Raw genomic sequence first — 13,604 nt, 5'->3', positions numbered from 1 at the left:
TGGCAAAAACCTAAAACCAACAAATATGCCAGTTAAAATTAAATAATACGAATATTTACTTGAATACATATCTAAATAAATAATAAATGATTTAATTTCATACCAATTTCATTACAATTAAAATTGTCGCTTCCTTTGCCATTCCTAACCGCCTTTTGATTTCCTGGCAGCTGCTTATTTTACTATTTATAGTAGTACATCCCAAATATTTGAAGTTGTCCACTTGTTCTACCCTCTCATTTGAATTCGCACGTTTATCTTCTTTATTTTTCTTCCGATAACTGTGGTCTTCGTCTTACTTGCATTTATCGCCATCCCATACTGTTCACAACTGTCATTTAGCTCCAGTGGTTTATCCTTTAGTATCATATCCTTTTCTGCTAACAACTCCATATCATCACCAAATCTTATGCACTTTATTCTTCTTCCTGCTACTATCATTCCTCCCATGTTCTGAAAACAGTTCTTCACTAAATCCTCCAAGTAGATGTTGAACAGGATAGGTGATAAAGGGCATTCTTGTCGTACTTTTCTCCCCATTTCATTTCCCTCTGACATTTCTTTTCCTATCCTGACTTTGACTCACTGTTTCTTATAAAGATTACTCAATAGTCTGCTCTCTTTCCAATCCACACCAATTTTATTCAGGATCCCCATAAGTTTATTTCAATCCATTCTATCAAAAGCCTTTTCCACAAATACTATGTACACTTCTTTATTTTTCTCTAGGTATCTTTTGCCAGTTGGTCGCAGCAGTCCAACTGCATATCTCGTACATTTTCCCTTCCTGAAGCCAAATTGGTCTTCTTCCAACTCTCCTTCCATATTAGAATATAAACGTTGATTCTAACACAATTCCTCAGTATCCCTCTCTCGGGCATTCAAATGGGGGGGGGGGGGATAGTTTACATCCAGAATCTTTTACCATAAAAAGACTAATCATACCATGTATCCAGTTTTTCTTGGAAAAGATAAATGTAGTAGCTTCTAGTTACTTTCCACACACCACTCTTTCGCATCTTGAAAGATCCCAAGGGACCCCAGCGTGAAGGTGGGGAGAATGGATTCATTAGCCCCTCCGGACTTCGCTGAAATTCACGCTTAGGTTGAATGTCAGTTCTGCCAGGGTTTTTGATCTGATCAGAGTCCAGAAAATCTCAATTGAAGTGGTCAGAAGCAAAGGGGTGTAAGTGCACTTTAGTTACTTTCGAAAAATGTTATTAAGAGTTACTAAGCATTCGTAAATTCCGTGAAGTTTTAATTTCAAATGTTAATGTGTGATGTGATTAAAAGAGATATTCCTTTACCACTGAAATTTTAAATGCTTTAGTTTACCCTGGATGCACTTAAATCATTTTTTAGAAATGTCACATACCTCTTTGCTTCTAACTGCCTCAGTTTCAAATAAATGCAGATATAATTTCACCTTTCGATTACCGGTACTATAGTGTATACATAAAATGCTATATACAGTATTTATTATTCCTTGTATCAAAGTTCAACATGTTACCACAGGAAGTACAGAAAGTGTCACTTGACATATTCAAAGTCAAAGTGAAAAGGTGGCTTCTTAGAAACCCATTCTATTCTGTGCAAGAATATTTTGAATTAGAAAATCAAGCTGTAGATATTTTTTAGGTTTCTTTCTCTGAATTTTATTATTATTTTGTAATATATTAGGAAATTCTCATAAATTAAGTTAATTCTTGTTTTATTGTATATAAATGGAATAAATCAAATAATATTTGTGATCAGTGTGTTATAATTTTCATCTAGATATTAGCCTATTTTTGATAATCTTGGCTCTCAATTGTAAACTCTAAGGAGTATTTATGATCATTTTGTTTTATGTTTAGTGTCGTAATAGAATAATTTTCATTTTTGCACGATAATTTCACACTTGTAATTTGACAATGTCATTAGCTTTTGCTATAACGACAGTTAATAAATACTATACTACTATATTATACTAAAGTAAATTTTTTTTGCCTACATTATAGCCTATATACCGGTACTGGTATGCATTTTGCGTAAGAGATATAATTCCATAACACAATATTATTCGTTTCTAGATTAACGAGCACATTACTTTTAAGAAGTGATTAAACCATGTCTGTTCAGGGCAGCATACCTCTTATTTAAGTTCATCAGATGCCACTGCCCAGAGAAAGTGGAAATTTAAGAAAAGACGAGAAATAATATTACTAATGCAGTCGGTAGGCTACCATATGGAAACTGTACAATGCTGTTCTAAGCTCTTCATAGGAGAAGTTTACTGCCATAAAGAAACTGGAAACCCAGTATCCCTAGCAGAATCAACAAAAGCATCTTGAAAGTGTAGTGAAAGTACGGAAAATTCATTCCAAACTGCCTTATTGATTGAACACATAGGCAATTCATCAGTCCTAAAATCCGTTCAATACTTTACATTTTTGTACTGAGATAACATGCACATTGTTCTGTTTTTAAATTATGCATTGTACGAAACATATATGTAGAGCTTATTAATGGAAAGCTTCATATGATCGATCTCAGCTGTCCATTGTCAATTTCGTAATTAGAAGTTGAGGCACAAAATCATATTACTAGATATTCAAATAGTGCTGTGAATTAACTGTTCCATTGAAAAAACAGACCTGGTTAATCAATGGCTGGATTTACTACCTAGATGGACACTTCTTTTTCATGACTGGTTTTTTCATGAACATCTGATAGTTTTTCTCTTGCAGGAGACATTTTGCTTGTTTATTGTCTAATTGAGATGAAAGTAGACCTTAACAGAAAACCATGTGTTAAAAAATATTTCATTTTTATCTTCCACCTATAAAATGCTTTGCAACCTCCTCTACTTTTCACGTTTTAACAGTTTGTGTAACACAATCATTTTGTGAAGAAAAAGCTTGAGATCAGTGTCTAAAATACTCTGTACTGTACCACAAGATATCCGCATAAATTTATAGTATTTTGAAATACTATTTAGTAATTTTTTTTATTTCAACAAGCAGAATCTTCGTTTTTAAGTTTGAACGGAGCAATAAAACTTCCCAAGTCAGTATCATCGTTCCACTGTTTACCTCCAGTAATCCATGGATTAAGTGATATCAAGTTTTCAATTTAGCTAATAATTTAAGAAGATGGATATATTTTTATTATGTAAATTAAAAGGTACATACTCAATTAATAATTGTACCTATTAAGTAAGAAATGTTTTCTTTTCTAGTCTGGGACTGTTGGCAACCCTAAGGGTGCTATGTTGAGCCATGACAACTTAACGTGGGATGCTGACTCTGTAGCAGATTATATGGAAGTGACTAAGACAAAGGAAATAATAGTCAGTTTCCTACCTCTCAGTCATATTGCAGCTCAGGTAAATATCTGAAAATCAGTATTGACACTGGTAAATCTTGTTTCCACGATCATGTATCGGGATTCAAGAATAGACTTCACAGTAATATTCGTAGCTTATTTCTCCTGTACATAACAGGCGAGAGTTTAAATTTATTTCCATTGCATACAATCACTTAAACACACTAAAATTAAAAGTTCACTAATCCCTAACTAAAACTCTAACTAAATTCAAATCAATCTAAGCTAGGAAATTTGGTATACTTATCCCTATTTCATGTGAATTGAATTGACTGCTGGGGTAAACTTGACCATAAAGAAAAAGTTTCAATCCATGATATCAGATGCATTGAGCATATTTTTAAAGTTCATTATTTTTTTTTAAGTTTTTTAATTATTTGTTTTATTTTAAGTCACAATTAAAGGCTGGTTCACAATAAACCGGAAACGAGAATCGGAACGAAAACAGTAAAATTGTTAAAATGTGTACATTTAAATGTGAGCATTCACAATTAATGAAAAGCTTGCCAGAGCCCGGGATCAGGAACGGAGAGTTGGCCAAGTTTAGGCTGGTTCACAATAAACCGGGAACGGAAACAACGAAAACGAGAACGGAAATAATGTTAAAATAAACGTACTTAAATGTGAGCATTCAAAATTAACTATTGTGAATGCTCACATTTAAATACATTTATTTTAACAATATTTCCGTTCTCGTTTTCGTTGTCGTTTCCGTTCCCGGTTTATTGTGAACCAGCCTTTTCAACTTTGGCGTTCACGTTTCCGATCACAGTCCACTAGATTCATTCTATTGTCATCTAAAAGCTATTTTGTCGTCGTATATTTTGTAGCAAGAAGACCGTGACATAACCTATGCATTATTTTGTTCTGTGCTGTGCATCATGGAGCAAGTTTTATTTGATGAGATTATAATATTGAGTGTTGAGGAAAATCCTCATGTTTACGATAAGCAGCGCGCCTCGTATAAAGATGAGAAAATGAAGGAGAATACGTGGCTTTCAATAGCTGCATCTTTGAACACAATCGGAAGCAAATCATATTGTAACTTTTTAAAACAAAACAATAATGTAATTTTATTGTTAAAACGACAATAATTACTTTCTATAATTTAACGTAAACACTTCCGTCAACAATGGGATTTCCACTCCACACAGTGACACAGTATTCGTTATTGTACTCACAGACGACAATGACAATTTACTTGGATTATTGAGAACAACAATGAACTGTTAATCTTAACTAATGTTCACAGAGCACTAGTTACAAATCAGAACTGTCAGTTCTCAGTTCACAGTTCGTTTGCCTTGGCTAATTCTTCTAGTTCAGTCACTCGAGTTCACAGTATCTCGAACCCCAGACCTTCAGAGACAGTCCACTGAACTTCGAACTCAGGTCCCCCAACTGCGGTCCACTACACTCAAACTCAGGACTTTGGACGCTCACACAGCTGCGGACACACTCAAGTCGAACTCCGGTCTCGAAGCTGGCTTCACTGCTACACAAGACTGGCTGGCTTGCTGTCCACCAACTATAACAACAACTGCTCCTCAAGTTCACTCGCGTGTCATATTTATAACTAAACCATAGTTTCTGGAGAGTACGATTCGCGATCAATCGACAGATGCCTAGAAGATGGCACCTCTCGAATTCTCTGGATTTCTCTCCTCAGTCACCGGCTGCTTTACTTCCTCCTCACCCTTCGTCGCGTCCGCGCCTCCACCTCGCGCCCCCCTCTTACGTCTGTCCCCACCAGACGCGAGCTGCCGCAACCATTTTCGCTGCGTCGTTCATTTTCCTCGTGCACCCCCGACCTCTGTGGGATGTGATCGACTCCCGACTGTCACAATATATTATTACTGTATTGGTTGTATTACACACTACATATTCATGCTTCAATTCAATGACTACTGTTGTGTTCATTTTTGTTCTATTACAAATGTTTCTTCTCTAATTATTTTACGTTATGGCAGACTTAAAATAGGTTGTGATAATAAATATGCATGGGCATATAGTACTGTACCTAATGAAATGTTTCAATTGAAATTTCGAAGTTGGTTAACCTGTGTTTATGTTGGCTGCCTTGTACTCATGAGAGAACGTCATTGGTCAATTATACACAAATAACATCAGAATGCGTAATATTGACTTTACATATCGTTATTGACATACATATCGATATGCATAGTCGTCTATGTTCTCGGTTTATTGTGAATCAAAAATTTTCATATTCGCTTCCTCTGCTTCTCGTTTTCATTCTGGTTCTCGTTCCCGGTTTATTGTGAACCAGCCTTTATAGAATTAATATCGTGATCTATTTTATTTTAATTTTTGTTTTATGGTCAAGTTTACCCCATTTTACGGTACATTTCCAGTTTCCACACATAGGCCTAGTTTTAACTTCTTATCCTACATATACGATACATAATTTATATGCACTTGCTATTAATATGACGTAGGTTAGAACAAACGAACACACGCAGTTTTATTGGTAACAAAATTTTAATTTCAGTTAACAAAAATTTTACCTTTAAAGACTCAGGACTCGGTGTTCTCAGTGCAACAAAAATGGCTCTACAATACCACAAGGTCCAGAATGCTCTCTACCTCGAGACAATGTCTCATTCCATCTGGATAACATGTGCAAACCTTTGTTTCAGTCGTCTACTCCAGCGATTCCCAAACTTTGTAATGGTACCCTCACTCACCTTAAAGTTTGAAACTTTTTCGTGAGTCACCTGATATGTAAGATTAGGCCTATATAGATTTCTGTATGATTTATCCTCAAAAAAAAAAAAAAAGCGAACTTCCTTTCAAAACATACAGGCCTACACGAAAAGACTGTGATAAGTAGGCCTAATCCTAAGGTGAAAGTGCAATAAAACAAATCGTTCTTTTAGTACTTAAGAAAAAAAATACACTTATTAGTGAAAGTCCTAACTCTATGTTGAGAATATTTTAATAGTATTGTGTTTCATAGAAAATGTTGTTATGAGTTTCTTCCTGTAGAAATGATATATCAATTCCGACGTTTGGTAATTATGAACATGTGCACATCAATTTTTGTACTCTTAATGTTTTATAAGATGGCATACCAGTACGGAATAGTGCGAATATTTTGACGCCACATAAAATGTTTTTGGATGTTGTATATTAAACGAAATCTTTTAAAGACTTTCTCTCCATCGAGAAGTATTATTTTTGAAGAGTATATTATTTATTCAATGATTATTGGAAAGAGAACTTAATGATTTCTCTCTCAAAATGTACCTTTTATACAAGCTTTCAGTTTTTAATTTTTCGAATATTCTTAATGGATAAAATGTTGAAAGTTTGTAAATTTATTAAATACCGGTACTATTGTTTTTCAGATCTTGGATATATATATTGCTATAACGGCTGTAGCAACAGTCTACTTTGCTGACAAGGATGCTCTCAAAGTAAGTTTTAAATTACTAAAAGGAATTTGCTCTCAACTCTATGCTGTTTGCAAAGATTTAGTGTAAGTTGCTCAAGAGTTTTCCCTATGAATTTTAATCTCTTTCAAAAATAAAAATAAGATGAAATAATGGGAGAGGAGACAAAGAGGAGAGCCCAATGAATTGTCACTGTTTTCACAGACTACAATGAAACCTCGTTAATCCGGACTAATTGGGGGAGGGGATAAGTTGACTGGTTTAACGAAAGTCTGGATTAACTGAAATAGCCTAAAAGAACAGTAGAAAATGCATTAAAACTCCGTTTATAGCAACAAAACACGTTTATTATGGTGTATTTAAATACACTACACAGTATAGTAAATTGTAAAGCAATACATACACTGCAGTACATATGTGATGCTCATAGTTATGATGATGTGCCCAACGGACCTGGTTGTGCATCACTGGAAACTCCTGCTGTGGAAGTTGATTTGAAGTACATGTCTATATTCTTTTGTAATTCTACAGTTCTCATTTTCCCTGTCCGGATTAAGTGAAGTATGGCTTATTGGGGTCCTCCTAATGATATAATATTTTGATAGTGCGTTGTCATTTGCACTTCCAGAATGTTATTACAACAGAAATTCTGGAAATATTTACAACAAGAATGATTTCGTGGCACTCTAGGCCCTGACCTGTGAGACCTGTTGGGAAAGTCAACCCTGGTTATATTCATATTGGAAATAGTTTTGTGCTGGATGTGTCTAAGACAATTTTTTGGACTTCTATTCAAAAAACAGCTTCAACTTTGACTTAAGTTTACGTAGGATTTTTTTTTTATTTCTAAGAAAGTTATGAATACACAAGGGACTTAAGTTCTTAGAATTTTGCTGTTAATGACTGAAATATCTATGTAATTAATATATTATGTATTTTTAATTGAGTGGAACTTGGCATTATGGCATCGCATGCTTTTGGATTAATATGTCCATTCGTCCCTCCCTTCCTCCCCCCCCCAAAGTCTTGTTGCTTTAAATGTCCCACTTTTTTGTGATTATGCTTTGCCAATGTGTTTTACACTACCAGTATGTGATGTTTTATACCTGTTTTTTTCTAAAGATTATATATATAACATTAGCTCTGCGATCGAAAAAACAACTTAATATCAAAGCGTAGGAAGCCTGTTGCTATGGTAACAACAGTTGTGTTGCCAAAGTTACAATTCCCACCTGGTGAGTGCTCAGTAGCTCTCTTGGCACCGTTTGCTATGCACACAATGTAAGCGTTAACACGTTTAGGATTTCGTTTTATATTGATTTTTGTATTGTTTCATACCTTCGCGTCAGTTGTCAGTTGTTTGTTAGCCAATTAAGGTCAACTGATAGCTCACATCAGCTGATCTCGTGGTCGTCCATATTGGCAACATAGCACTGAGTTTCTAGCTCGGGCGCGTAACTGTCATGTTCCATCTTTCAAAAAACAGGTATAGTTTGCAGTTAACAGTGCAATTGTAGATATGAATGTTAGGAAGCGGCACTAGTATTACTTAAGAATTGTTTGTTCTATAATATTACAGTCATTCCATATGTAACGGGCAGGACATCCGAGCTCTTTAGATGCCTCTATCTTGAATTTCATTCCATTCAGTGTTCTGCTCAAGGGCAGGTCTTTCATTGCAAACCTAGTTTTCTCCAATCTTTCTTATTTTCTGCCTTCCTCTTTGTCTCCTCATATGATCCATATATCTCAATGTTGTCGATTGTGGAAAGACTCATCATGCCATGTTTGCAGTTTTAAAGATAAATGCTTAGCTTTCCATTGCTTTCCGCACACCACACTCTCTTTCGCATCTTAAAAGATCTCAGGGGGCACCAGTGTGGAGGTGAGGAGAGTGGATTTGACTAATTAGGCCCTCCGAAATCCATTGCAAGGATTAAATATCAGTTCTATCGGGGTTTTTGACCCTATCAGAGATCAAGAAATCCCAATTAGCTTTTGCCCCTCTATCTTGAGTTATAGGTGGGATATTTAAGTTTCTCTAGTGTCCCAGAAAATGTCTCGCTTATAATTATTGGCCCCCAAAAGGAATAAATTTTGTTACATAATGAAGAATTGAATTGAATTGAATTGAAATGGGGAATGCTATGACAGCCCTAGCACTGTGACCTGAAAGATCTATTGTGCTTTCCCGTCATATCATATCAGTTCGATGTTCTTGATGAACTGAATCAAACTAAGGACTGGAACAGTTGATAGGTCGACAAGCTTTGGAAAATGTTTGCCAAAGGTGAAAGCTCTTTAATGGGCGAGTGCACAGGTACGTCCCAACTTTGATATCTACAAAATTCACTTACATTGAAGGGACTCGTGCAGTGTAGGTTCAGTGTTATCACAAGAATCACTGCTAGTTTTCGAATGAATCTGTGATGCAGCTTATCAGATCATTTTTTGCGGCTGCTTTTCATTGTCAGTATGAGGTTTTATCAAAAAGTCATAATGCTGAGGATATACAGTTCTTCCATCAACTAGATGTCTTGAGTCCGAACGCTCAAAAGAATGCAGTGGTATCATTCCTTTCATTTTACTCGCATCCTTTCAATCTTACTTCAAAATGGTTCTTTTTTCTCCACCTCTTCTAGACAGACTTGTATTGTATCTTCTGTGTTCTCTTCTTAAGTTCTTCGGAAAACTCGTTGTTTTTTGTAACATGGATCTGCCTACTTAAAATGTTTTGCCAGACAATTCTTTTACATACACCTCCCAAGGCATCAACTGCTCCTTTTCCACATCCACTTGCAAAAAAGGTCCAAGTTAGTGATGGGCCAAAGAACTAGTCTTGTTTTTCACATAAAAAAGTATATGCCTATTTTTTAATTGTTCAGCATAGTTATCTAATAATATATCTACATGTTTGATGACTATTTCTGTGATAGTACAGGTTAGATTAGGATAATAATATCATAACTCGTAAAACACATAAAAAGTGTCTATTGTTTATTATGAAATTAACAAAGCTCTGGGCACCAGCGTGGCTCAGTTGGTTAAGGCGCTTGCCTGCCACTCTGAAGTTGTAGTCGGGCGCGGGTTCGATCCCCACTTGGGCTGATTACCTGGTTGGGTTTTTTCCAAGGTTTTCCCCAACCATAAGGTAAATACCAGGTAATCTATGGCGAATCCTCAGCCTCATCTCGCCAAATACCATCTCACTATTACCAATCTCATCGACGCTAAATAACCTAGTAGTTGATACAGCGTCGTTAAATAACCAACTAAAAAAAAAACAAAGCTCTGGTCGGCCTCGGTAGTGTAGTCGGTATAGCACTGGCCTTCTGTGCTCGAGATTGTGGGTTCGATCTCGGCCCAGGTCGATGGCATTTAAGTATGTTCAAATTTGACAGGCTCATGTCAGTATTTACTGGCATGTAAAAGAACTCTTATGAGCCAAAATTCCTGCACTCCAGCAACGGTGATATAACCTCTGCGGTTGCGAGCTATGCAAAAATGAAACGCTATCTTGGAATAGTGTGATATTAAAAAGATACAAATGGTAATAATAAAAGAGCTGGTCTTCATAAGTTTTCAATAACTTGTTACAACATTAAAGAAGAGCACACACACAAAAAAAAGTTCAAAGATACAGTGAAATTTTGTCGTATAATTCAGCATATTATATCTCATTAAAGTGTGTTTTGAGAATGAGCAAGGCTTTCACACTTTCAACTTTAATTCAGTTTTTTTAATTGACCATAAGTCATTTACTAATACCTTTTTTTTTTTTTTTTTTTTTAAAGATGGGACATGACATTAATGCTGCAATCGGAAAAACAATTGAATGTCACATAGTGTGGTAGTTCTGTTGTTATGGTAACAACAGTTGAGTTGCCAAAGTTATGAGTGCTCAATAGCTCTTAGTGACTTTATTGTGCGCACAATGTTAGCATTGATACGTTTCATCTTTCATTCTCTGTCGATTTTTTTTTTTTTTCGCGTAAATTGTCAGCCATCTAACGTAAATTGCTAGCTCCTATCAGCTGACGGCATGGTAGTCCATACTGGCAACATAGGGCTGTAGTTCCAAGCTTCACTGCTTAACTGTCATGTCCCATCTTCAAAAAAATCAGGTATCAGGGAAAAAACATGTTTCACAGCAGCATTTAGCATTTACAATTACATTGACCACTGAAAAACATACTTCACCTACCAACTGCTATGAACATAATCAGTCTTAGAGATATATTAATTTGTCCTACAGAGTTTATCTGTAATATTGACACTTAAAATTTAGGAGAAAAATTCGCTGCGGTGCCGGGGATCGAATCCGGGTCCTTGGTTCTACGTACCAAGCGCTCTGACCATTGAGCTACACCGAACTCAATCCACAGCACCGGCTCGAACCTTCCTCCTTCGATGTTTCCCTTTGTGGCCTGACTCCAAGTTAGGCATATATATGTTGATGTGTATCCAGTGTCAACAGCCATTATACTAGGAGCGTACTCAGCTGAGTGACTTGTTGGCTGGGTCCGCAGTTATTATGCACTCCTAGCTGAGAGAATATTATAAATATATTAATTTGTCCTACAGAATTTATCTGTAATATTGACACTTAATATAGCTCAGTGGTCAGAGCGCTTTGTACGTAGAACCAAGGACCTGGGTTCGATCCCCGGTGCCAGAGCGAATTTTTCTACTAAAATATTAAGTAATAAGCAGTCTTTCCATGAAAATATGAACCTCAGGTTAAAAAACATTTTTCTAGAAAGTTTGTTAATGACTTAGAAAAAATTAAAAGAATTATTTACATTAAAATGAAAACCTATTATGTTGATCCATAATATTTCTATTTTCCTTTCTTAGTGAATTAATACATTTCTATAGAGGCCTAAAGTAAAACTTGTTACAATTCTATATAAAATGATCTTTATTTAAGGGAAGTCTCGTGAAGACCCTACAGGAAGTACGGCCTACACGGTTTCTGGCAGTTCCACGAGTTTGGGAAAAGATGTATGAGAAAATGAAAGAAATTGGTAGCCAGTCTGGCCCAATAAAGAGAGCTATTGCAAACTGGGCAAAGGGACATGGTCTTCAACACTACCTTGACAAGATGAATGGGTGAGTTATAAACCATATTCACTTGTATTAGAGTGATAAGAAAGAAGCTCTAAAAATATACACATTTCGTTCTTCATTTTCAGCATCAGATGTAACAGGGAAAGATATTCTGGTGTTCATATCGAGATAGAAATGTGTTAAATATATTTCTTAGGAAAAAGAGAAATATCAAGAACTTTAGAAGGAAAGGGATTGTAAGAAAATTGTGACAAAGCACAGCACATTTACGTATTCTGTGACTAAGTGGTTACCATGTTCGTCATTAGACCATAGGTTCTCGAGTTCTAACCCATTCAAAAACAATTGATTTCAAGAGCAATAAAATTCCTTTGCAGAAGAGAAGTATAGCTGCATGTCTCTGACATGTCCCTGAATGAGAGGACGCCAGGTAAAATTTTCTGGTCGTTTCTCTCTTCTATCAAAATTCACCTTTCCTACTTATAATCCCTGGCCTATTATCTGTCATTGGTTGTGGGAGAGGAGAGATGAACGTCGTCCCATCTTCATTTGCCATAGGCCTATTTCAGAAATAAGTTCGACTCAGTTAAGTAAGCAGAATTCAGAAATATTTTAACTGGAAGATGTTGCTTGTATAATACATAATATGGTGCGTAATTTAAGTATGGTAAAGGTCGTGCATGAGTTTATATTAGGTTGCTTAATTTTTACTACTTATAGTACTTACGTTAAATAACATTGAACCAGAAGACTAGAACTTTGGATTGAGAGAGGATGATGATAATGACACATTGCTTATTTTGTGATAGACTGAGTGATTCAATGAATATCACAAAGTAAGTAAATCATATTTCATTACTTTTATTAAGCAATAAAATTACTGAGAACATAGTTTCTTAAAGTTTACATTTAAAGAAGGCGCGAACCCAGAACCTTTGAATTATTAAACAAGCACTCTACCGCTGGTCTACGAGGCGCATTATTATTATTATTACCGGAAGAAACCAATAACAGGCTATGGCAAAGACTAAACTTGGACATTAATGCTCAACTCGAGCGCATTTTTCTCATTATTATTATTAAAGTTTACATTTTATATTAGGTAGGCCTGCACTGATCTAATACTGAATCGACGTTTATATTCTAAGAGGGAAGAACAGTTGGAAGAAGAGCAGTTTGGCTTCAGGAAGGAAAAAGGTACGAGAGATGCAGTAGAACTGCTACGAATAATCGGCAAAAGATACCTAGAGAAGAATAAAAAAGTGTATATAGTAATTGTGGACCTAGAAAAGATGTTTGACAGAGTGGATTGGAATAAACTGATGGGAATCCTGAAGAAAATTGGCGTGGATTGGAAAGAGAGGAGGCTGTTCAGTAACCTTTTTTATCAAACCAGTCAAAGTCAGGATAGGAGAAGAAAACGTCAAGGGAAGTGAAATAGTGACAGGAGTACGACAAGGATGCCCTATATCACCTATCCTGTTCAACATCTACTTGGAGGATTTAGTGAAGAAATGTTTTCAGAACATGGGAGGAGTGATAGTAGGAGGAAGAAGAACAAAGTGTGTAAGATTTGCTGGTGATATGGCGTTGTTAGTAGAAGAGGAGATGATACTAAGGGATATGCTACTGGAGCTAAATGACAGTTGTGAGCAATATGGAATGAAGATAAATGCCAACAAGACGAAGACCATGGTCATAGGAAGAAAAGTAAAGAAGGTAAATTTGCGAATTCTAAATGAGCAGTAGAATAAG

At 35.8% G+C, this 13,604-nt stretch overlaps 1 protein-coding gene across 1 annotated transcript in view; it reads left to right on the top strand.

Moving 5' to 3' along the window:
- The window catches only part of LOC138700071 (very long-chain-fatty-acid--CoA ligase bubblegum-like), a 174,316-nt gene that overhangs the window by 144,571 nt on the left and 16,141 nt on the right, over positions 1–13,604 (top strand). The window contains exons 7-9 of the mRNA XM_069826383.1: positions 3,221–3,367; positions 6,735–6,803; positions 11,710–11,891. Of these exons, the coding sequence (XP_069682484.1) occupies positions 3,221–3,367; positions 6,735–6,803; positions 11,710–11,891 (398 nt within the window). The remainder of the gene's footprint in view (positions 1–3,220; positions 3,368–6,734; positions 6,804–11,709; positions 11,892–13,604) is intronic.

The sequence above is a fragment of the Periplaneta americana genome, chromosome 5, assembly GCF_040183065.1.
Source record: "Periplaneta americana isolate PAMFEO1 chromosome 5, P.americana_PAMFEO1_priV1, whole genome shotgun sequence".
NCBI classification, from domain to species: Eukaryota; Metazoa; Arthropoda; class Insecta; order Blattodea; family Blattidae; genus Periplaneta; species Periplaneta americana.
Note: the sequence above shows the minus strand (reverse complement) of the source record. Positions and strands in the feature narration are given on the sequence as shown.